Source organism: Drosophila simulans, chromosome 2R, assembly GCF_016746395.2.
Source record: "Drosophila simulans strain w501 chromosome 2R, Prin_Dsim_3.1, whole genome shotgun sequence".
Taxonomy (NCBI): domain Eukaryota; kingdom Metazoa; phylum Arthropoda; class Insecta; order Diptera; family Drosophilidae; genus Drosophila; species Drosophila simulans.
Window position 1 is genome coordinate 5,038,263 of NC_052521.2, and position 24,303 is coordinate 5,062,565.

A 24,303-nucleotide genomic window follows, 5' to 3' on the forward strand; every position below is an offset into this window, starting at 1 on the left:
GTGGTATGGTTTTTGGTATTTTGTTATCGAAAACACAGGCGTTTGGGGTTTTCATTTCGCCAAAACGCGTTAGTCATTTGATAGTGAAAAAATTAATTAACAAAATAATTTAAAGTGATTTGGGTCAGATCTGAATTAAGCTATGGCCACGAAAACAAATACCATCGAGCGCAACGGCCACTCGGCCAAAAGCTCCACACTGCGGGAAATTTGCGCGCGCGCCATCACAAAATCGGAGTGGGAGGACAAGGTGAGCAAAGTTCCCGGCGCTGAATCTAGCATGCTAATCCAATCCTTCGCATCTCCCGCAGGAGGAGTTCCTGGACGTCATCTACTGGTCGCGCCAGGTGTTCGGCATCTTTCTGGGCGTCATCTGGGGCATTGTTCCGCTGAAGGGCTTTCTGGGCCTCGTACTGTGAGTAGAGCCACCTTTAACCTATAAATAGCCGGAGTCACTTCACCTGATCCATCCAATGCGCCCCCAGATTCGCCGGCATCAGCTGCGGGATCGTCTACCTGTACGCCATAAACTTTCAGAACGTGGACGAGGACGCCTACGGAGGAGTTTGGGAGCTGATCAAGGAAGGGTTCATGACGTCGTTCGCCGGATTCCTGGTCACGTGGATAATCTTCTACACGGGCCTGCACTACGACGCCATAATGGCGGCGAAAGGATCTTAATAACACTCCCCAGCAATACCGGATTCCAGGAGCCAGGTCCACACCACGCCACTCTCCACATAAGCCAGCAGCTCCTCTCGTTTTGTCCCCTTTGTACTCGCTGTAGATTGTTAAACTTTTAGCCAATTACGTTCATGTAAATGCATTTCTGCTGTGGCCGATTGTCCCAAATCTTTCCGTGAAAGATCCTTTGGCCAGCGGTCTTAGTTGAGAACAGAAGATTCTATATGTATTTGAGTGTCCGAAATGCAGAATGCGATGAATCAACTTTTGGCGTTTTATTAAAAAATATTGGTCTACGGTTATAAGGTAGCTGACAGATGAGCGGCGGATTCTAATCCTAGTATTCCATGGCCACGGCCCCCGAGCCGTTGTGCCCTGCCCCGTTCTGCGCCACTGCCTCCTTCTCGTGCTGAAACTTATCCGGCAGCTGGCCGCTTTGCAGGATCTGCGATAGACGCTCCACCTCTGCCAGCGAGCTGGCCCGCTTGATGGCCTCGCGGATGCGCTGCATGTCCTGCGGATTGGCCAGTCGTCCGCCTTCCGATCCCTTTCCCTTGCCATTCCCCGCCTCTGCAGCTATGGCGGCTGCGGCGCTCATCTTGGACTTTCGGCTAATCTCCTTTAGCACGTCCTTGCCCTGCTTGGTGCGGAAGAACTCCTGCGCCGCCTGGCGGTCCTTCTGCTTGATCTTCCTGAAGTCGAGTAGCCGCAGCTGCGGGAACTTGTATGCCATGTACTCGCGGTAGTTAGGCTTCGTGGATACCGGGTTGATGAGCAGGCAGATGGCTTCCAGCTTGGTGAATCCGACCAGGGGCTCCAAATCGCTCAGCTCCTGCAGGTTGTTGCCAGTGAGAATGATGGAGGCCAGGTTGGGCACCGCCTCCTCCAGCCCCTCGCTGATGCGCAGGATGCGGTTGTTGTTCAGCAGCAGGCACTTGAGCCGCGGCAGATGCGGCAGGTTGTCCAGCTTGCGCAGATCGTTATCGGACAGGTCGATGGTATCAAACTGGTCCAGAGTGGCGCCCAGGTTCTCGATTTGTGGAATCTTGTAGCCGCGCAAATCCAGCTCGCGCTCCCGGCATGGGTTTATGTATTGCATCGACTGGTTTATCAGCTCCGGCGTTAGTTTCACCATCTTGGCAGTTGTAGTTTGTAGTGCTCACGTTTGGTCTTTGCTCGGTCTTTTTGTACTCTTTTGAAGATTATTTTCCGAAATGCAGAAAAACAATTCGCTGCCGACGCGAGTTGGTGATGAACAAGTTTGCTATCGCAAGCAATGCCGGTATCGCTATCGATAATTCTAGTGGTAACAGTGTTTTGGTATTTTTTCGGTCTGCCGGGCTTCCACCTTTTAAAATATCGTAATAATACTGGGATATCTCCAGTGCTGCCAATAGGGCGCCCAACCTTTCAAAATTCAAAAATAAATAAATAACACTACTGTCCAATATCGTTTCCGTTTAATTTGAATTTCAATAGATTACAATGATGTTTTAATTGCTTAACTTTAATGAACACGTTAAGTTTTTCTTATTTCGTTTCGGGGATTTGAAGTTGAATGAGAACGGGATACACTCAAAACTCGAAGTGTGTGGTCGGTGGTGGACTGGTTTAAAGTTTAAACGCTTCTCTGAACATTTCCTGTGTCGTTGGTGCAAACTACTAGATCTTCAAAATTGAAGTTGATCGTTTTGCGATAAGGGGAATTAGTTTTCTATAGATTACGGTTTTCTGTCGTTAAATGGCTTAGTAATTTTATATCGTTTTCGTTTTCGCCTAGTTTCTTATCGTAAATTGTTAACTCTTTAGAAAATAATCAATAAGATCGTCGGTCTCCGCTTTGTTTCTAAATAAATGCATTTGTTTCTGGCGGCATAACGCGCCTCATAATTTGAAAACGGATTGTCGCTCAAATACTATAAGTATGTGTATAGGCGAGGTAAACAGAAAAGGGGAAATAATAAACCATAAAGTTTGTATTTGGAAGCAGTTATAAAAAATATTATATTTCATTTAGATTTTTTTAGGTTTAAAATAGTTCTTATACACGCAATCGAATTACATAATATGTATAGTGTATCATATTCATTGCGTTATTTTCGTTAGTTTCATTGAAATTGTTGTATAGCACACGCTAAAAATATTTGTAGATTAATTCTGTATATAATTGGCACTTAACTCATTTAAATACATAAAAATATAAAATATAGTACACAAAACATTTTTAAAAATATGCAAAGGTTAATTTGGATAAAAGTATCAGGGTTTGTATCAATAAATAAATCACGTTCATTCTAAATTGCCAAATAAAAACAACACACACGCGGCATTGCACATAAATTAATGGTTCAGTACGATAAGTTGCAACCTTGTTTCCATCTATCCTTCTGTCCCCACCATCTCATCTCATCTCATCTCCTCCTCATCATCATCACTTAACGTTATCATCAACCCTACTATCTATCACGTGAAACTGTGGCAGGTTGGGTGAAGGACTAGGGGTCGACGTGAGGGAATGTTGAGCATATAACTAGAACACTTATAAATCAACGACATCCTCCTTGGTGTAGGCCGAGTCTCTAAAACCGCGTCTGGTCGCCATGCTCTGCTGCAGTTCTTCAACTAATGTCTCCTGTGGGGAAGCGGAAGAGTTATTCCATTAGACGGCTCGATTAAATATGAGCTAAACAGGCAAACAAACTAGATGGAATTACAGGCAAAATGCGGCATACTGGCTAAAACGACACAACTTAAGGACTACACACTATGCAACAAATGCGAATGTTAGACGCACAGGATGAGCACCGAAATCAACGAAGCGAAGTAGCCACCCAATTTTGATCGGTGATGAATACAAGTTATCGCATTGCAGCTCCGGCCTCGGAGATCAAACCTCGAAAAGCGTGGAGATCTCCTTGCCGGCGATCCGCTTCACACCACCACTTTCAGCGCAGCTTCCAGACTTGGCGCCCAACTGTCCGTTGCGCATACTGAGGATTTCGTTGCTGATTAAATTGGCACAGGCCTTGGCATGCTGCTTCTCGTGGCTGCTGGATGAGCTGCTGCTAGTGCTGGTGGTGCTGCGCTCTGTGATGGTCTCGGTGCTGCCAGTGCTGCTGGTCGAGCTCACGATCCGTGATCGGGTCTGGCTCTGGTTTAATACTGTCATCGAAGTGTTGGCGGTCGTGGATGAGCTGACTGATACACTATTGGAGGTGGAGCCTGAGCCTGAGCCTGTGGAGGACGTGCTCGTGCGCGCACTCGTCGCGTTCAGCAGGGTTCTTGGCATAACGGGCGGCTTTAGGGGGAGTTCTTTACGGGTTACGAACGAGTACAACAAATCAAAATATGAAAATAAATAAGATACAAAACAAAGGAGGTCAAAAGAGGTTGCATCACTTCTACTAAGTGCTAAGTGCTAGGCAGGCATTTTCAAGCTACTACTCGTGCGCATGCATAGTGAACAACTTACCCATTCTGTTGAGACCCGCTGCTAGTTCTCGCACAGACTTCTTTTCGAGGGCACCTCCTGAAAGAAATATCATTCTTTGATATATGTACATTTATGCAAACATTTTGATATGACCTACCTGGTGTAATGCCCACAATGCTTCCACCGCCACTGGTGGATAAAGCTATGCCCGGCGTGATGCCAACAATTGAGCCACTGCAGGTATTTCCAAATGTCACTACCTCGACGTCATCTGAGCAGAAAGAGAAAAATTAACTTCCTAATCCGCACTCCCTTCTAATTTCTTCACCCACCTTCTTCTAGTTTGTCCGGCGTGGTCTTGCTGGAGTCGGCATTCCCATTGCCTGTAATAAGATCCCCTCCTGCCTTTGGCTCGCTTCCCACAACTGACCACGGACGCGGCTTCTGCAGAACTATGGGTGTTCGCAGGATGCCGTTGCCAGTCTTCACAATCACACTACCCTCGCCTGCGGCATGGCTTTTGATCGAATCGCTGCTGGGCGAACGCGTTTTGTCCTCTCTGGCGGTTGCCTTAAGCAGATTAGAACTGGGCATGGACGTCTCCTCAGCGCCGCCGGCAGATCCCGAGCCGGGACCTCCTTCTGTTCGCATCTTGACCAGCGGGGACTTACGACCCACCAGTGGCGAATACTTCTCTAGATTGTCCGTGGACCGGGAGCGGGTGGCCCATGACGCACCTTTAAAAGAAATGGAAAATTTAGAGCTGCTTCTCATATCGAAAGGAAATTGTTTCCTTACTTTTGAGCAATGGCGACTGGCGCTCCAATTTAATTGGTCGGCGTTCCTCCAGAATGGGAGTGGTCTCCTCGGAGGTCATGTGTCCATTCCCATCGCGGCTCATCGTGGGACTGTCCACAAACGACAAGGAGCTGCATTCCTCCGACGTAGGAGAAACTAGGGGAGTCAGGGTAGTGGGCGTAACAGAACCGGGCCGGAAGAAGTGTTCCAAACCTTCGCCAATTTCCCTGCTGCCCCCGGCACACTCGGTGGTGACCAACGGCCGAGTGGGTGCACGCGTTTTGGCCCGCTTTGGGCGACCTTTGACCAGATGCTGGAGCTGGAACGAGGCGCTGGGCAGCTCGGTGATGGAGTCGCAACACTCATCCACTCCTCCGTCGTCCACAGCGATGCTGTCGGTCATATTGGCGGCTCCCACCAAGGCGGCGGCACCTGCAGCTGCACGGGCAGACAACTGGGAGTTGGAGCGGTGCGAGGAGGGTGACTCCAGGAGGTCAGGGAAGTGGCCCAGGCTGAGATTCTCCACCACGGACTGGGGACGCACCTTCTTTGCCAGACTGCGTCGCTTGGTGGGCAGATGCGGTGTGGCCTGTGGTAAATTAGGAACAGGATTAAGATGTGTCTGGTGTGGATGTTTGTACATAATGAGATGCTTATGCTTCATTGAGTGTGTGAAATCATGAAGATTGTTTTAGGGTTTTTTGAGGGACTCTACAAGGACTACAACTCAAAACGATTAAAGAGATACAATAGATAGTCTACAGAAACGAGCAGTCTACAGAGGATTGGGATAATAAAAGGGAATTCTTCCCCAAAAACAGTGACCAAAACTACCTAAGAAGCCAGAAGAAATTCGGATTCTTTACGTTTTGAAAAAACACTGCCTTTGGGAAGATTTGTAGATTGATAGATAGACTTAAGAACAAGACAAAAACTACTTACAAGGTTGAGATATTCCAATTTCTTTTTGTGTTTGTTTGGATTTTGAAATGCAATTATGTAAATGAGTTGGAGACAAGGTTTAATTATAGTATGTTTAGAGAACGAGTACGAGTATTTGCGATTTTGTACAATTGATTTTGGTTTGTTTTCGTTTTCGGTTTTGGTTGACAGTGATGGTGATGATGATGATCAGATCAGGACAGGAAGACACGAGAAAAATAATGAGCATGAGCATTTGGTGTACACATTTAAGCAATTTATTAATGAGATTCGATGTATGTATAGTATGTTGGGAAGTGGAGTTCTTTCGGTTTGCATGTGTCGACTACATCCAGCTACTTGGGTATGGAATAAGTGTTCAGTTTTACACATGAATGTACTAAGCATATATGTATGTATGTTTGTATGTATGTGGTAGCGTGTGTTTGGATAATGGTGGGGTGTATACGAATGGTGTATCTCTTCTTATAGGTCTTGGCACTCTACTGTTCGCATATACTCTTTAATATATGATGTGGTTATGGACTAATTCGTTTTATTTGGCTGATTTCGGAGGCGCCTATTGCATCCACTTGGGTAGCGACAGATTTTCAACACTTACAGTGGGCGATTCCAAGCCCAGTTTGGGCAATATCGAGCCTCGTCCACCCGGTCGTATGATCAAACCATCCGCATCCTGCAACAGAAGCACACCGTATATTCGTTAGTCTGAGTGTAGGTCCACTCTAAATAGTTCTTCGATTCGGCAACTCCTCAAAGTGGCTGAAATATTTGTAATCGAATGCGCTGATAAGCAGAGCCAAAGCAGCAGCACCGACGATCAAAATACCAACTGCCTCACTTTTTTGTGGGTCGAAGCGAAAGTGAAACCAGCCGAGGGGCTTAGGGCCATGACATCACATTTCCCACTAGCTGGGGCTGATAAGAGCCACCCACCCACTCGATAGGTTTGCTCGCAGGTCGTATCGAATGTAGCACTTACATGACTGGAGCGACTGCGCACGATGTCCGGCGTCTGCGGTTCGTCCAGCAGCACCGATGGCGACTCCGCAATGCCCATGCCACGGCGGTAGCGGGTCAGGGCATCCAGCACCTCATCCGTAGCCCGATCTGAGATGGCGGCGGCCAGGGATTGTTCGATCTCACTGTGGGCAGAGGGGAAATGAACAAAATTAGTTATCAATAGAGAAGGCTTTCGGCAATCTACTTTTTAGGAAAGCGATCCCCTCTTTCTGGATCTGTGACCAACTCCTCCAAAGGCTCCTCGTCCGGACACTCCTTATAGGCTGGACTTGCGCCGGAAGACTGACTGCTCTGCCCTGCACCGAAGCAGCAGCACAAAGTGCGCATGAGACCCATTTCTTCGCGACACTTTTTCCCAACAGCTGGAAGCTAACTGAAGGGATGAGCGCTGCTCCGATTCAATAAGCACAGATAAACCTATGGACTTTTGGCGAAACCCGCAACAGAAGCGGTTGGCTCCGAGATCCCGACCACAGTGGAAATGCATTCAGCTGTTTCTGGTTTTCGGGGTCTGTTGTTTTTAATCTTATCTAAGCGGTAGCTCTCCCTCCCACCCATGTGTATATGGGAATACGTAAACAAACAGACATTTTCCAACTTTCGTTGGAGCGAAAAGAGCGCGCAGAGCGTTCCACATGGAGCTGGTTTAGGAAGTGGAGAATGCGAAAAAAAATAGAGTCATCTGTTGGTTTTTTGCGTTTTTGCTGCTTCTCATTTTAGGCGATGTGCGAATTCTATTGCGAATTAGCATGTTCACGTTACCAAGACTATTACTCATAATACTTACATATTTATTTGTGTATCTCTATACTCTTATTCAATTCTTCAGTCGAAAAATAATACTTCTATTTAATGTCACGTATTCCGCATATCTCGTTATCCCGGTTTAGCTATAAAATATTAATAATCTTATGTTCTTTATCTCCGCTAACCCTATGTGTACGTATATAATTTGTTTTTGCATTTTTCTAATCAACATTCGCATTGAATTAGTCAATAACTCGATTTCTCTCCTATCTCACCTCTTACTTTTTGTATATGTACGAGTAGTTTGTTGGCTTGAATTGTTGTCACTCTTATATAAATAAAAACACCTTTCTCCCAACTATTTTGCTCTTTAGTTTACTCTCTTAAATTTGTTAATTAAGTTGGTCGAAACTCACCCAACTTTGTTCATAATCTCGCTGCCGGCGTTGTTGAGCAGACAGATCTGCAGGAATTCCTCGGGCACCACCAAACGCTCGGCGAGAGCCTTTCGAAGATCCTGAACTACGATCTGGTTGCCCAGCGTTTTGGGACACTGCTCGATGCCAGTGCGCATCATCGTCTCCAGGGTCTCCTCCAGATAACTCTTAATCGTGTAGCTCAGTTCACTGGCCACTCGGGTCAGCTTCATTTCGATGGGATGACTGTCGTTGCGAACGGCCTCTTGCAGCTTTGGCATCAGTTGCTTGCAGTTTTCGGCGTCGGTAATCAGGCGCTGCACCGCCGAGGCGGATTCACTGCCTCCCTTGGCCAGCGAAATGGTGTCCTGCGTCTCGGCCACCAACTTATCCACCAGCTGGTGCGTGGAGGAGAGCATGAAGCCGTGCTGCAGCCGGAATCCTTGTCCGGTGGCCCGCTTCAATCCATTGCAGTTGCGCTGCAGCAGCTCCTGCATCTTACGCATCACCGCATCCGTCTTATCCGGGTGGCTCTTCAGATGCGGAGCAATATCGAAAACGGGAAAGGGAATGGTGCGCATGCTGTGGTTGTGCTCTAACGCGTAAACGATATCCGCATAGCCCTGCAACGTCACTCCGTTTTTGTCCATATATATGGTACGCAGCCGGTTGTTGATCTGCAGAGCTTTGGCCAGGAGTCGGGCGCCCACATCCCCCATGAAGTTTCCACTGATGTCCAGCTTCTGAAGGCTTTGGTTGCTGCCCAGCGCGTTGATGAAGTCGTGCAGGTCGTGCTTCAGTTTGTTCTCCGACAGTACCAGCTCGACCAGCGGGAAGTCGTCCTTCTGGATGAGGTTCACCAGGGCGTCCATAACGGGCGGAATGTGCTTCGGCTTCATGCCCGTTAGACTGCGGGTCAGGTGAAGCGTCCGAATCGAGGGATTCTTCGAAATGGCTGTCAGCACGGGCGCTAGCTCAGCATCAAGATCTGCGGAAGAATCAAGAAATTAGATTTTGAACTCAATGGTTATCCTCGTTTGCGCTTACTGTTATCGCTGATGTCTAGGCTTTGCAGAACTCGCACGCCATGGATGCAGGATTCAAGCACATGGGCACCTTGGGCGCCCAGCGTGTTACTGCTGAGATCCAGATAAAGTCCGGCTGTAGACTCGTTGCAGGCCAGGCCAAGCAGCAGGTTCTTCAATGCCTCCATGGGAAGTTTGCAGCCGGCAATGTTGAGGTGCTTTAAGCTGAACGTGCTGGTGAAGAACTGCTTGAATGAGGGCGGTATCTCCTTGCCCTTCTTCGTGCTGAACGAGTTGTGCGACACGTTCAGGTGGGCCAAATGCGTGGCGCAGCCGCGCAACAGAGCTCCAAACAACTGCAAAGCATATAGGACCAAAAATGAGTACTGGGAATTCTATGGAAATGGAAATGATTACATTTTCCAGCGTGATGTCAGTCGAGGCGAGATCCAAGTGCTCCAGCACATTGGGTTGAGCCAGGAAATTGTGCAAATTCTGCAAAAAATGAAATATTTTACTGACATCTAGGAATGTTTCGCTTTCCCATGGACTACTTACGGTTATATCATCTTTGAGACTATTACCACTTAGGTCTAGATACGTGAGCGAGTTGGAAATACTTTGATTGAGCGTCAGCGAATGCGACATCTGGTTGACGCCCTTCGAAGTTAGTCCACAGTGGGCCAAGGCCAGTTTGCATAGGCCCTTGGATACCTTGGCTATGGGCCCAGCCAAATGAATGGCACCTAATCCACGGAAAAAACGACATACTATTAGTTAAAGAGCAAAATGCTGACCAACACACGAACAACGACTGTAGGATGAATGAAAAAAGCATGATGTTTCTTTGCCAATTGAAATAATTACAGATTTGTTTGTCTAATAGATAAATTTGGAGCAGGAGGCTTACAGACCAGAATGAAGAGTTGTTCTGGGAAAACCTGTGTGGCAATCGTCAATAACAATGGGAGAAATGGTCTCAAGAATCAATTGGGTGGCTCAACAATGGCCACACATGTCGCCAAAATAATTAGCAAACTTAGGGAAAACAACAAGAATGGTAAGAGCAATATAGCAGTAACACAACAACAATACAATGTCTAAGTTTTTAAATAGATGGCTGTGGTGCTATGGTGTCTATTGGTGGCTGCAAACCTTGTACAATCTTTCCAAATAGGGCGCACAATGAACTTGCTCCTACACAAATCGCAAATCAAAATGGCAAACCGACAAACGACAAAACATGGAAACGGCGGGGAAGAGAAACGATAGCAGAGAGGTAGACAAGAATTGGATTAATTGGATTACACGAGGCGGGTCTCGATTACAATTCGATGTCAGTTTGGGGGCACCATTGTCGCCGGGGGCAGGGCAGTTGATTGGCATCCCGGAATTCGAGTACGCACCTTTATCCTCAATTATATTGTGGCTCAGATCGATGGTGCGAATGGCGGGATTGCTATTCGTTATCACAGATATCGATAACTTGTTCAGGAAATCCCATCTGCAACAAATTACACAATGCTATATCAATGCTATCCCACTGACTTATGACAATCCCGTACCTTAAGCCCAATGCCTCCAGGTGCAGCTCTTCCAGCCACATCGAACGCTTAAGGACGTGCAGGATGCGTTCCAGGGTCTCGTGGGACAATCGCATGTGGGCTGCCTTCAGGCCACGAAAGAACGTGTTGTATTCCAGCGCCGAAACGATGGCCATCAAGTCTCTGAAATCAAAAAGCAAGGAAATTAGACATCAATTAGCTAGCAGCAGCAATTTGGTGCGACAACTCACTTTGGCTCCAGGTGGTCAAAGTCGCGCAAGTTGAGGACTCGCGTGTCGTGCGACAGATAGATGGTGTCCACATCCCAAGCCACCTCCTCGCGATAGGGAACGCCGTGGAAATCGCACATGCAGGCGTACTGGGCACTGAATCCACCACAGGGACCCACATTTCGGGGATCGGAGGGTCTGAATTCCTCGGAGAATATGGTCTCCCGCTCCGGTGGCTGTATATCAATCTAAAAGAGAGGGGAGGAGCGCAAAATACCAGTTCATTGACCTGATGCAAAATTTGGTTTAAAAAGTTCTAGCAGGGCGTTCAAAGGTCTCAAGGGTCCGCCTTTGTTGTGTTGCTGAAGTTGACCAACTTGAAGAACAATGCAAAGTTTCGGACTGCCTGCTAAACTCCTCGAAAACTGTTTCTCTCTGTGCCCCCTCTCCCTTGGCCAACTGCTTAAACTTAATCTCGCATTTAACACTCTTGTTGAATGTGAGTTTTGATGGGACTACACTTCCAGGCGTCAACCCGATGACGCCTAAGTCGCGTGCCCTGCGGCAATTATCCCAGCCAATTGTTGTTACTAGACGAATCGCTAGATAAAAGTCGCTAGACAGCAACATCTATGGGTTGGGCGGGCTATGGAACCACGTTCGTTCGTGGGTGCCTCGTGGGCGAATCTCAGGCGATTTGCATAAACATGCCGGGCATAATTTACGACAAACTGGGGCCAGGAGCATTACAAATGCATTGAATTATTAACCTCATCTTGCGCAGATGACGACGTTTATGCACTTACAGCCTAATTGGACAATGGGCGGGGGTGGCATGCTGACACAGTGGGTGACATACCACATATGTACATGTGTACATGTGCCCTCGGCAGATACACACAATTGTTCGCTAAATATTTAATTAAACATTAATTAAAGCCAGACGTGAGTCAACGCACAGTGCGTTAAAGCGATGGGTACACTTTTTATGGATACATACAACGTGCAACAAGAATCTTTGCATAAGTTAATAATTTTATTGATAACTGTCTGTAAACAGAGGGATCTGTTCCCAACCCAATGAAGTTCAGCATACTAAAACCTCTAGTATCCTTAAGTACTTCCATTGCTTACCTTTCTGATGATGTACTTTAGAGGAACTGTTGGGAATATCTGCTTGATGGCCGAGGCCAGGTCGGTTAGAATGACATCAGCGTTCTGCGGAATGAGCACCATCGAATGGAGATAATTACATATAGAACAGAGCGCATAATGACCACTCAGTGGTTGTGCCTTACCGAGCTGAAATTGCCCGCATCGCCGGTGGTAACGAACGAGTAGGGCCGATCGTTGGTCACAATGGAGAAGTGGGTGGACTTCTTGCTCTCGACGCCCACAATGTCCAGGTAGTGGAAATGGCATTCGATCTGTTTGGAGAAATGAATACGCGTTTAAGTTATGATATTGAGGCATTGCAGATGGCTGACTCACCTTGGTGGGCACTTTGGCACTGAGCAAATAGACCCTCACGGGAGTGAAAACCTGCGAAAGGAAAGGAGGTGCAAGACATGGGTGAAAAGTGTTGTAATTGGCAAAGAAAACACACACCAGACATGCGTGCCAACATGCCTGGCTGGAGTAAGCAGGGGAATGGGGCAGATGGAGACCATTCCTCAGGCATTCAGTGGAGTGTAACTCCATTATCACGACAACCGGAGACTCCAAACTCAATCAATTTGGCCGGCCTTTGTCTACCAGCGAGAATTGATTGAGAAAAGTTCGCTGCTTTTAATGGAAAATCAAAGTGCGTCGGGTAATTCGTTTAGCTCTTCAAATGTTCAAATGCACAGGACCAGAGCTCCTGGAGTCGGAGATAATGGTTAAGAGTCGGCCCCATCGACTTTGGTAATTGGACACTTTGTCTCCGCCACCTTGTAAGCCGCTTGCACAAATCAATTTTCCAGCTGTGTGCGCTCTTCAAGCGGCCGTACAAGTGGCCAGGAATGAAATTAGCATAGTCCGGCCCCCAGGGAATGCCCAGGTGGACGAGAAGTCGTGCCCCTGCGCCGCTAAGTATGCTATAAAATATCAATTACGTTTCTGGGCCAGTTACATGCCTACGGGCAGATACAAATCGGTTGCCACCATCGGAATGTTCAGGAGGTTTAGCTAAGTGAGCCGTTAGACAGTACTATGCTAAGTATGTATCTACTAGATACAAAGAAGTTTAAGCTGCATTTTTAACATTTACCACTAAATTGGGACTGTTTCCAGAAAACAAATACTTTCAAACACTTTAATTTTATGCCACGTTCATTTTTAGCATAAGAGCTTTGAATTTCACGAAATGATTAGAGTAAATGATATGCACAATAGTTATTTCCGTTATTTTTAAGCTACATTTTAATTCTCTAGCTAAATACTTCTGTTCATATCGCTGAAACTGATTAAATATAGTTAGCATGCATCTAACTGGCTCAAAACCCTTCTTGAAAGTCCAATTTGACACACAATTATGCGCAATTCGCGGTCTAAATCTGCAGATATTCATTACATTAATGGCACTTCAGGCGAAACGGTAGCCTCCTTCGAATTTGAGGCAATTAGGCTGGGGGATGCAATTTGCTAGCACAAATTGGACCACTGGCTGCCCGCAGATGCGGCAATTTGAATCTGTGCCGCTGACAGGCGGCGTCTGCTGGCCGTCATCAGATCTGGAGGCCAGACCAGACCAAGAGATCTGAAGTAGCTGGCCTGGCAGCAGGCCGAAAGCCAGGCCAATTAAGCAGCTAGCAGCCAGGGAGGCGCTTCATTCACTTACCAGAACACGATTCTCCGTCTTATCGCCTTTCGTCTCCAATTTGACCATATACTTGACCAGTATCTTTGTGTGGCGACCCAGAATGGACTTGACGCTTTCTGCAAAGAGATAATCGAGAGGAGGAGCTTGAGAAACGCAGTAAGAACGAAGATCACTTGGAGACCAAACGGAAATGCAATTAAAAGCCCCACTGGCAGTTTCGTTCGCCGATGAATTAGTCACATCCGAGGCCGACTCAAGTCGCACTCGAAAACTGCGCCTTGCGATAACAAAACCGCTCAAAAACAGAGCAATTTCAACTGGCATTACTCATTAAATGTAATTAAATACTATGTTATATGTTACTAATGACTATGTTTTTATGTTATAGAATAGATTTCATACATCGGGTATAATGAATTTCATTGTAACTGCAGTAACAGATACAGATACCATTGTGCTTTCCCCCCTTTTCGATTTTATTTATATTCAAATCAAAATGTTAGCTGCATTTCTCGCTGTGCACAACTGCATACATTATATAGATATCTGTATGGATGAATGACATTATTATATATGTACAAAAGTTTGGGGCCTTGTTGTGCATGCCAAACTCGAGTATTATATCACTGCCCGCCGGTGAAACGAATTGATTCAAACGTATTCAAACGAAACACGTAGTTATAGCAATTTTCAGGCGATAACACCCTTGGAGCCTCCTCCGACCTCCCAAAGCCTCCAACCCGATTCCCTGATTCCCCCATTCCCCGATTCACAGTGACAGCTACTTAGCATATAACCCAACAACACAGTGTACTCTCTTTTCTTTGTGCACACACGCCAGCGATGACGAATTATTTAGAGTGAGATATGCGAGTGTATGGAGCTGAGGAGAAGGAGGAGGAGGAGGTGGGCCGGGGGAAGCCTCCACTGGGGGTGAGCATATTATGTCATGCCAGAGGCATGTCAGATTCCCAAGCACCTCCGACACAAAGCCGGGAGTTATGACTACTCCCCGTCTGGGCACGCTACCGTACAGGAATGGGCAAGGAGCAGGAGCACCAGAAATAACAACCATGTGCCAAAGGGGAAACGGGATTGAGATGTCGAAAATTCATGCATAACTGCCACGCCCAGCACTCCCAAGCTCCCCAAACAAAGAGCAAATGCTTATACCCTAGCAGAGGGTATGTCACCCAAGGGCAACATTGTTCTTTTCTGTGGAGGTAATTATATCAATGTGGTGTCTGTAGTTGGTTTACCACAAAGTGACTACAAGTATCTATTACTGATACAATCGCATAATATGACAGGATTTTAAGGATCAAGGATTAACAAGAGAGCAAGTCACAAAACGAACTACTTTCAAGATATACTGAAATAATATTTAGATTTCTCTTCTAACTACACAAGTTTGTAAGGGACAAGATGAATCAGAATCTGGAATTTCTCGGGCAATTACCAAATCGCTTGGAGGGTGAAAAGATAGACGGAGAAATATGGCCATTAGCTTTACAATGGATTTGCATAAAGTGGGCCATAAACAGAGCTGCGGGGCTCCCTCGATCCTGACCACACTCAAGCGGCGGAAACCCAGAGTGGGCCAAAATAAACAAAGTGACAGTTTGTCTTTATGGCCCATCACTGCAGACAGCGGGAATCGAGGAGGAGTGGATGTGGGTGCCAGCGATAATGAGTGCCAATTGCGCGTTATGGCCAAAATAGATTGTTAAGACGGCTCGGCACGCACGATACACACACGCACACCCAGTGTGTGATACAAATCAAGCGGGCATAATCAACCAACAGCTCACTGATTCCCCACTCTTAATTATGGAGCTCAAGCGCGTCGAATGCGAACGAACTCGGGCAGAGAAAACGCCACCAGAGATGGCTTTTCGTGGGCTATGAACTTCGGTTGCCAGTGTGTCAATATCATGTGGAATAGGAGGAAACGGAAGTTACCGAAGTTTCCATGCTCTTCTTCTGCTGGTTGTCAACTGTATTTGCTTTGTTATCTGATTACAAAGTCCACTGCATAAACCCCCAATCCCAATTTTCCTCCTGCTACAAAGCCACAATCCACACACAAATGAGGTCAGAGTCAGATATAAAGAAGCAATGAATTCAAGGTTCCTCCAGAAAGTATTTACATTGGGCATTTCTATTAGAAAGATAGATAAGGTTGCATTTCTTTTAACAAAAATAGAAAGATTCGATCTTCTAAAAAGTATATTTTATAGTTGTTCCCGACATTAAATTGGTAAAATATGCGGGGAAATGACTCAATAATACTGGGAATATTTGAAACTCATAGAAATGTTATCTATTTCCGGTTGATATGCACAATTCAGCAATTGTTTTCAAATACCCTGCAATCTGAAATCATTGTTCAAAACTACAATTTTGGTGGACATGTCAGCAGTTATCCAAACGTTATGGATGGCTAAAAAGCCAACATTGACCAACGAGGTCGTGGATGTTTACCTGTTATAGCTACATATATATAAAAACACCTGAACTTGGCACTTTGCTTGATATTTGTCATTGGCCTGGGTCACATTTTGTCTGCATTTGAGTGCTGCATCGGATTGCAACTTCTGGGCCATGATTAGCTGTCTGCACCGGACATTGTCAAGTCCGTTGCTGTCGCGACTCCATTTCCTACTGAAGGAAATTGGAATTTAATTGGCTTTTGTGGTCACTTTACTCAGTTGGCAAACCTGCCGAACGCTAATTGCATCTTCAAATGAAAACTCATTTCAATTGATACATTTGTTGAATAGGAACATAAGTATTTCACGATTGTCTTTATTGATATATCTTTATAACCTTATTTACAACCTTAACGATTTAACGGAGTAATTAAACTGCATTGGGGATGCGTTTATTTAAAACGCATTTTAACATACTTATAATAATATTTCTGGCTGGGAATATTATTAATTAATTGGTTGAATAACCTTCTTAATGCTTAACTAACTTTCGTCCATCTACATATGTATCTACATATATGGTATTCAGGAGTTCAAGGAACTGATTCTCAAAAGTTTGTCAAAAAGTTAATGCTCGACTGGGAAACCTGCAGGCGGCATGGGATGCCATCGACGGCAATCTAAGCTGGCATAAAAGCCAACGAGTATGACCCAATTCGGCGCATTTTCCACTTTTTCCACTTTTTGCAGCTGCACAGCTCAGCACAATGCCAGAGATTACACGAGTTCAAAATACTCCACAGTCAGATACAATGTGTATCTGTATCTGAGACCGTGAATGCATCTGTGTATCTGTATCTGTAGCCGCGAGTGCGGGCGGGCGGCTGTGTAGGTGCATGTGTCATCTGTCCACAGCGCCTTTTCGTTTAACACCGTGTTTGCAGTTCGTGTTTTCAATCTGTAGAGCTCGCATTGTGAGCGGCAAAGTGTGCGCTTTCCATACGCTGCAGGTTCTAATGGACGTCACATCCTGTGCCTGTGCAAATACAAAGGCTGTCAAAACTAGACGGCAAACAAATAAATAGGAGCACCGAAGTGGACAGGGAGCCATTTCCCAGTTTGACAGCAATTGACCGGGGGGCAGTGGATTCATGGGGGGGTTTATGACAGTGGGGAAGGCGTCTCTACAGCGGGATATTCAGGAAGAACTTGTCTTAGTATCATGATATCATAAGATATAGATGCTGTATCTTAGGCTTATACCAAACTCGCATAGAAATGGAATTTTTTCAGCTATTGAAAGCCGAATAAGTTAAGTGGTTTGGACATGTCTAAGTTATATTTATTGAAAATTAAATATTAATAATATTTGGAATATTTGTATTAACATCAGCTTGCTATTGGGTTTCAGATAGATAGATTCCATACTTGCTACTTGAATTAGAAGTCTAATAATGTCAGAAAACGTTCAATGGAAAATAATTGATTAGTCTCGAATTACAGAAAATGTGAGTTTGTTAAGTTGGTCTGCAGTAATGGCCAGAAATAACGAAAGAACGACAGAGGCGACCAGCTAACGGGAAACGCTTTTAAGCCATTTCATTCGAAGAGGAAACCAAAGGCAACAATGGCAAGGCCTCTGCCTCGTTTGGCGTCTCTGCCGGCACAAAAGAAAGTTAAACGAAGATGGTTATTTTCGTTTTCTTGGCTCAAGAGTTGCGATTACTTTACGTTATGTTAATTATATTTGCACAATGGAGCGGACGATCACAAAAAGGTGGAAAGGCAGCAAAGACGGTGGGCAGTGGCTGCATTTATTCAGCGATAACAGAAATGCAAATTACAAACTTTTTAGTCCGAAATTCAGGCCACTTCCCCGGAAAGTGCAGCAATCAAAATGTATTGACCCCTGTGCAAAGTAAAGTAAACAAATAAATGGGCCTCAATTTATTGTGCGTGAGTCACAGTTTTCGATCTAATTGTTGTTAACGAGTGACGGCGATCAATTGTGGGCGTGGCATGTGGCGGGTTTAATTCGCTTGACCTCAAAACGCAATTTATTGTGCGAAATTTTCGTTCGAGCAATAGAAAGCGACAGGTTCAGCAAGTTCTCCTACGACTCGATAGCTCTCTCTCTCTCGACGTCTCTCTCCCTCTCTCTCTCTCTCACCCCTTTGCAGACCATTCCCCCGTCGCTTTGCCCGAAAAAGAAGTGGGCCAACAGCAGCTGGCCAAAAGACGATGGTGAGGAGGCTAAGAGCCAGGTCAGGGATGCGAGCGGCGTCATTAACGTCACTTCTTGGGTGACACAATTTCGCCAAACACCACAGATGCTGAGCGAGAGGGGTAGACACCTGGCGAGAGAGAGGGAGAGATAGATAGAGAGAGAGGGGAGTATGGGCGGCGAGAGAGAGGGGAGATATTCGCATTTGTCTTTTGGAAAATGGAGCACATGAGCGTGTTTCGGCTTTTCGGCTTTTGTGAATGCGCCGCGTGCGTTCTTTCTTATTTTTTATTATCATTTTTGTGGCTCTTCGAGATGTGGCCAAACTAGTTTCCAAATCAGGTGAGAAATGTATATGCGCCACTAATGAGCAGCGAGGATATGTGGAGCACACAGGTATCACTAAAATGGAGCAGCTCGGCTCGAAAAGCGAGAGTGAAACGTTGGCGTTTGGAGAACATTAATGGGTCACAGGAACTAAAAACAGAAGCTGGAGAGGAAAAAAAGGGTTGCATGTACTTATATGTACATACATATATATACAGCGATTAAGTATGCGCGCTAATTGCGAGCAATTTGCCACTTAGTTGGATGGCAAATGGCTAGCACTTAATTGCTGGCATAATTTATCGACCGGCGTATTGATATCCACTGGATATGCTCGCCTTAACTAGGTCATCCAGAGGTCAGCGCTGCCATCGGCTTCTGCAAGACCTGCAAATTGGGGCAGGCCCAATCGAGTGCCTTTGTTTCTCCATCGAGCGTTTGCCATTTAATATATACAAAGCATTTGAATAGCTTTGCATTTCGCACTTTGCTCTGCGAATTTTCTCACACACATTTCTCGGAGGGGCAATCAATTTTATTGCGTCCACTTGGGCGGAAGGTCAAACGATTTGAGACCGCTTTTGCCATTTTTCAGCCGATGGCCTCCTACTTTAAATTCAGGTTATTGGAAGGATGCTTCAGGGTTACGTAAGGTTGATAGTGGATTGAATAGGAGTCAACCTTTGTTTATAGTTCACTATTACTGGTTAATAACAAAGGAGTGGAATTCTACATATTTATTCATAAATACTAAAGATGGTTCAATATTCAATGGAAATATTATTTTTATTGCAAACAACCCACCCTGCCATTCAATGGGCAACCGCTCCTCCAAGTCAATAAATTATTTTTATTTGCGATTCCAGTGGATCACGAGGAAGTCTCTCACTAAGCACACTCGTTTCATTTGTTTATTTGCCCTATTGCATATATGTATATGTATATGTATATATGTATATATATTTATGTTCATACTCGTATGTGGCATTGCAAAACAACGATTGTGGTGGCGGCCTCGGGGGCTTTACAATGTGAGCGCTTGGGGAATTGTCTTCTGGATGAGTAAATGCAGTCGAACCGCTCGAGATAAGCCTTTGAAGGCAGGCCAAACAAATGCGTAAACAAACAAATAGAGTTCGCCGCAACAGGCAGAACCAAAACAACAATAACACCAACAAGAACAACAGCCATCAATAAACTTTCAACAAGTCAATTTCCGTCGAGCAAGGTGCGGTGGTCAGAGGCGTGGGCCACAGAAGAAGGGGGTTGTGCCAGCTTTATGAAGTGCCAAATGGCCTGAGCAATCACACCTGACCGAAAACCAAACCAGAGGGAACTGGAGATCGATTGGCGGCGAGCAGCGATGTCGGGGTTTCGAAAGGGACTAAATTAGTCATAAAAACTAAAAAAAAACATAAGATATGCATATTTTGATAGATTTAGTTTAAACTTGCATTCCATAGCATTTATTTGTCATCTACGATTGCAAACAATATGTAAATATCTGTTTTTTTATAGATCCCTATTTCTGGAGTCCTAAAGAATGAATTCTTATGCATACATTAAGTTTAGGGTTTATTTCTGAGGCAATTGCAACATGAATTTGTTGAAAACAAAGTCAGAATAGCTAGAATGGAAGCTCTGATTGCGAGTGAATAGTTGGGGAGTGGAGTGCTGATATGTGGAATGTGCATGGCCCAATGACTCACACGGTAAGCAAATGAAGCTATAGCACCAGCACCAGCACCACCCATTCCACCCGACCGACCGATCCGAGGTGATCTTCTATTGCTCACCTTTGTCGCGATTCTGCTTGACCACGTCCCGTATCTGCAGCTCGATGATGCGGCGCAGGTACTGGTCGATGTGAGTCATCATCTCCATGGTGCGCATTTCACCCATTCCAGCACTAACGGTGCTCAATAATACGAACGAACAATGGTAATTGCACCAATGGCTATGATATCTGGCTAAAAGTCGGAAGGCGGGCGGCGCGTTCTTAGCGGATTTGCAGGGCCAATTAGCCTTGGTAGTGCGCAGCCACTTTGCGAAGGCAGGCCAGGCACCGAGCGCGGCGATTTCAGCACTGAGCGCTGATAACCACGATCGCTCTTATCGGCCAATTTTAGACTTATCAGTTGCGGGAGAGTGAGGGAATTTGAGCGAACCGAGGGGAAACTTTAGATAGCTTTACAGGGTGATGGAGTACCACTGTAAACGTAGAAAGTGTTTCACACTATAGCATAGACACGTAAAATGGATTATGGGTTTATGAACAAGTTTAAAAAAGCGTTTTCGACTTTATATATGTCCGTATATGTCCGTTCGTTTGTCCGTATTAATCATTGATATTAGTAATATTTAGCAACACTATTCCTTTTTAGTTGACATACTCTCACATCAGTTACACAACAAATGCATGTTTATTAAAAACATATCCATTCAAATTGATTGCACTACAATTTAAATAACTCTGTGGTGTTTACTGTGCAAGGTTTTTTCTTTGCATTTTCTTATCATTTTGTATCACAGATTGTCGTCTTTACGAGAGAGGAGCACAATCTTGGTGGCTTATTTATGAGAACCACTGCTGCCGACAGGTGTCCAAACATTAAAATTAAATTAAATAAATAAAGAAAGCGACGGGGAGATCCCAACAACAGAACCCGGACCAAGTTGCATAAATCAGACAGCCGATCGCGCCCATTATATAATGCCCAATTCGGATTCGGGTGCAGCGGGTGCATTGGAGCGGAATCAAGTTTATTTTGGACAGGCAACTGGAACCGGAGCAGCGGCAGCCAGCGCAGAGATCATAAATAAAATTGTCAATGCTCCATTTGGAGCGAGTGCTCCAGATTCCGGCGGATTCCCCTGCCGCTGCAGCTGCCGTGGAAATTCAAATATGTTATAAACGATGGCGCAACACCCCGCCCACTTAATCAGAGTTCGTTAATTGGCAGACGGGAAGCAAGCCCCGTGCCGGCGTGGAAATAGGATAGAACAACAAGCCGGAGATGGATGGCCATGTCAGGTGGGGCATGCAGACAGGCGGCACAAACAAGTCAGGCAGTGAGCAAACAAACAGCGAAGGTGTCAACGCCCACAACTGGAAAGAGGACTCGCGAACGGGACACCTGGAGCCCGATGCTCCGAGCAGGAACTGGACTGGTGGAAGCCTGCCGTCAATGCACTCACATTAAATTACTCAGCCCGGTGACGAGTTGGGGCCAAATTCCTAGGGACCGGCACAGTGGTTTGGTCTCGGCAGGATGGAATTGTGTCCAATTTGGAATAGTTGCAATCAACGAAATCAAGGAAAGCTAACCATTTAGGTGCACTACTTGATTATAAACACGATGTACATTGTGTCCGTTTGTTGGTTGATTTTCTTATTTGTTTTTAACTAACTAACTAAGTAAAACAACTAATTAGCTCTTGTATTCTTTAAGTTTTTGGAACAGAATATTTTGCATTTTCTGCTTGAACGCGATCGCCTTGAGCCTGGTTTACTCCGAACTCTTGAAGGAAACATTTTGAAATGGGCCAAGAACATTTTCAGAAACAAACAAAGGCTATGGTATCGGAGCCAAGTGAATGACCTGCTGTGAATTTAAGTTTATGGCGAATAAGGTCGAAATGAAAAGCATGGACTTCTGCTTTCTGTTATCAGTGATTGCGTACATTCAGTTCAAATCATAGTAAGTGGAACCTAGCGCTTTCCGCATTTCCCTCGGAATTCGGAACCAATGTGGATGTGAATGTGGATGTGCTTCACGGCTGACTGCGATTGGAGCAGACACCTGTCATGGGGCATTACCCGGTCTGCATGCCGCCGCTGAGTGATTCGGCTTTTGTCAGATCGGTTTTCACGCCCGCGGAGAAGCCAACGGGCCGGCCAAGCGTTAAGCGATTTCCGTAGGAACCAGAACTTTTGCTTTAATTGGTAACCATGTGGCTTGTTTGTGGAGCCATCGTGTTGCTCACTAGCTGCAATTGAACAATGAGTTTGTTTATTTACAGAGCTCGTCCATTCACTGATATCAATATATCGCGCTTCGAATGTCATTTATGTGAAAAGCCTCGCCGACTTACTTTTGTTTATCGAATGCGTATGTGTATATTACTTATTACACATGTACATTGGTAGTGCTTTTCTTTATTTTCATAATTATTTATCGCTCGCGGTCTGTTGGGATTTACACTTTCTGACTTTCAGCTCAATTAACTAGCACGGAATCTACCTACGAACTTTCTTGCATGGGCCCCCAAAAATGAATTTAGAAAATGAATTATTTATTTATTTAATTTAGTTTTTAAATAATTATCTTTTTGGTTTTTCAAATAACTCATGTGATATTTTTAAATGTGAGTGTCAAAGTTAACGAGTCAGTGCTTCGAAAACTGTGAGTGGGTGGGATTTCCCCGGGGGGTTGGTGGGTGGCAATGTCGCAGTGTTTGTGAGCGTGTGTTGTTGCGGGTGTGTGTGTGTGTGTTGGGGGTGTCGCATCTAAGAAAACGGAAGCCGGCGGCCCAAACAGAAGAGTGAAGAGCGAAAACAAAACGTCGACGATGCGGAGGGGATGCATCTGCATTTGTTTTTGTTCATGCGTTTTCCAAAACAAAGAACGATGAAGGTGGGGGGTGGGCGGTGGGTTGGCGCAGAGAGCATGGAGCCAGGGGAGAGGGAGAGAGAGCGAGAGCATTACTCACCGTTGAGGTCCTTGGTTAATTGTGAGCGCGTCGACATTTTGTCTTGCGATATGCGAAATTCTGCGGCGAAAGTTGGGTGAAAATGAAGTCAAACAGGAATGACCAGGAAAAAAGGGCCAACGAAATTGGCTCAAAGCGGCTGTTTTCGCTGTTGTTGCTGCTGCTGCTACTGTTGTTGTTGTTGGAGTTGGTGTGTTGGTGGTGGTTCGATTTCAATCCTGACACGCCTTGCAGCCCGAAACTGGATTCTTGAGCTGCTCCCGCACTAAAAACCGCGCATCGGACATTGCGCCTGTTTGCCCATCTTTTCGTTTCGACTGCCTTAATTTATTTATTGGCCAACTCTTTGTTTTTCCAGGCTTTTCTTATTCTTATTCACATTATTTGCACACACACGCAGGACTTTCGATTCGGTTTTTCACGCGTTTCCACCCTCGTCGCGGGGTCGGAAAACGGAAAATTCACTGAGTCGCCGCCGCACAGACAGCAGTTGGCTTTTCCTCCGGCACTTGGGCTTAAATCCTCTTGTTTTATTCGTGAATTTAGCACTTTTGCTCCGAGTTGACCAGCATATTTGTGTATATTCGCTTTTTTTTTCACTTCGCCTTCGGCATTTTGGTTTTTTCTTTTCGCCAGCCTAAATAGCAATGTATGAGCGAAGTACCGTTCGGACCGGCGCGCCTTTAATTTATGACTAACTAATTCCGGCGAGTTAAGTTAGTCTGCGAAAATGGCCAACAAATTATTAAATACACGATCCGCACATCCAGCCAGTTTCAGTTTCAGTTTCGACTCAGTGTGACCAGAGCTGGGTGAGGACGATAATTCTGCCTTCGCTGGCGTTTACAGCAGCCGCTTTTGGCATTCGCAGTTAACAGCAATGCTGCGAGCTCTGCTATTTTGTAGCTAAATTTTAGCTTGTGAAATGTCCAGAATTCATATTTAACATATTAATCGACTAT

At 45.4% G+C, this 24,303-nt stretch overlaps 3 protein-coding genes across 12 annotated transcripts; 1 reads left to right on the top strand and 2 right to left on the bottom strand.

Annotated features, from left to right (window-relative positions):
- The first annotated feature begins 8 nt into the window (after positions 1–8).
- Positions 9–948, top strand: LOC6733415 (respirasome Complex Assembly Factor 1). The gene is made up of 3 exons (XM_002080436.4): positions 9–250; positions 312–415; positions 486–948. Exons 1-3 carry the CDS (start codon positions 143–145, stop codon positions 679–681), a joined length of 408 nt encoding a protein of 135 aa, XP_002080472.1. The 5' UTR covers positions 9–142; the 3' UTR covers positions 682–948.
- LOC6733416 (probable U2 small nuclear ribonucleoprotein A') lies at positions 945–1,975 on the bottom strand. Its single transcript, XM_002080437.4, has one exon. It carries the CDS (start codon positions 1,817–1,819, stop codon positions 1,022–1,024), a length of 798 nt encoding a protein of 265 aa, XP_002080473.1. The 5' UTR covers positions 1,820–1,975; the 3' UTR covers positions 945–1,021.
- A 152-nt stretch (positions 1,976–2,127) lies between these two features.
- Positions 2,128–24,174, bottom strand: LOC6733417 (F-actin-uncapping protein LRRC16A). Of its 10 annotated transcripts, none has more exons than XM_039292159.2 (22): positions 23,342–24,174; positions 13,664–13,761; positions 12,334–12,384; positions 12,141–12,269; positions 11,977–12,060; positions 10,864–11,090; positions 10,634–10,795; positions 10,475–10,572; positions 10,224–10,265; positions 9,627–9,814; positions 9,486–9,563; positions 9,091–9,424; positions 8,044–9,031; positions 6,840–7,002; positions 6,459–6,533; positions 5,858–5,878; positions 4,916–5,504; positions 4,450–4,854; positions 4,275–4,388; positions 4,157–4,213; positions 3,578–3,996; positions 2,128–3,316 (listed from the first exon to the last, which is right to left on the bottom strand). In XM_039292159.2, exons 1-22 carry the CDS (start codon positions 23,376–23,378, stop codon positions 3,224–3,226), a joined length of 4,452 nt encoding a protein of 1,483 aa, XP_039148093.1. In that variant the 5' UTR covers positions 23,379–24,174; the 3' UTR covers positions 2,128–3,223. The 10 variants fall into 10 exon arrangements, 9 of the variants coding, with proteins under 9 accessions (XP_039148093.1, XP_039148091.1, XP_016026358.1 ...); XM_039292157.2 differs by lacking the exon at positions 23,342–24,174 and adding an exon at positions 20,425–20,558; XM_016167319.3 differs by lacking the exon at positions 10,224–10,265.
- Between the last annotated feature and the right edge of the window lie 129 nt (positions 24,175–24,303).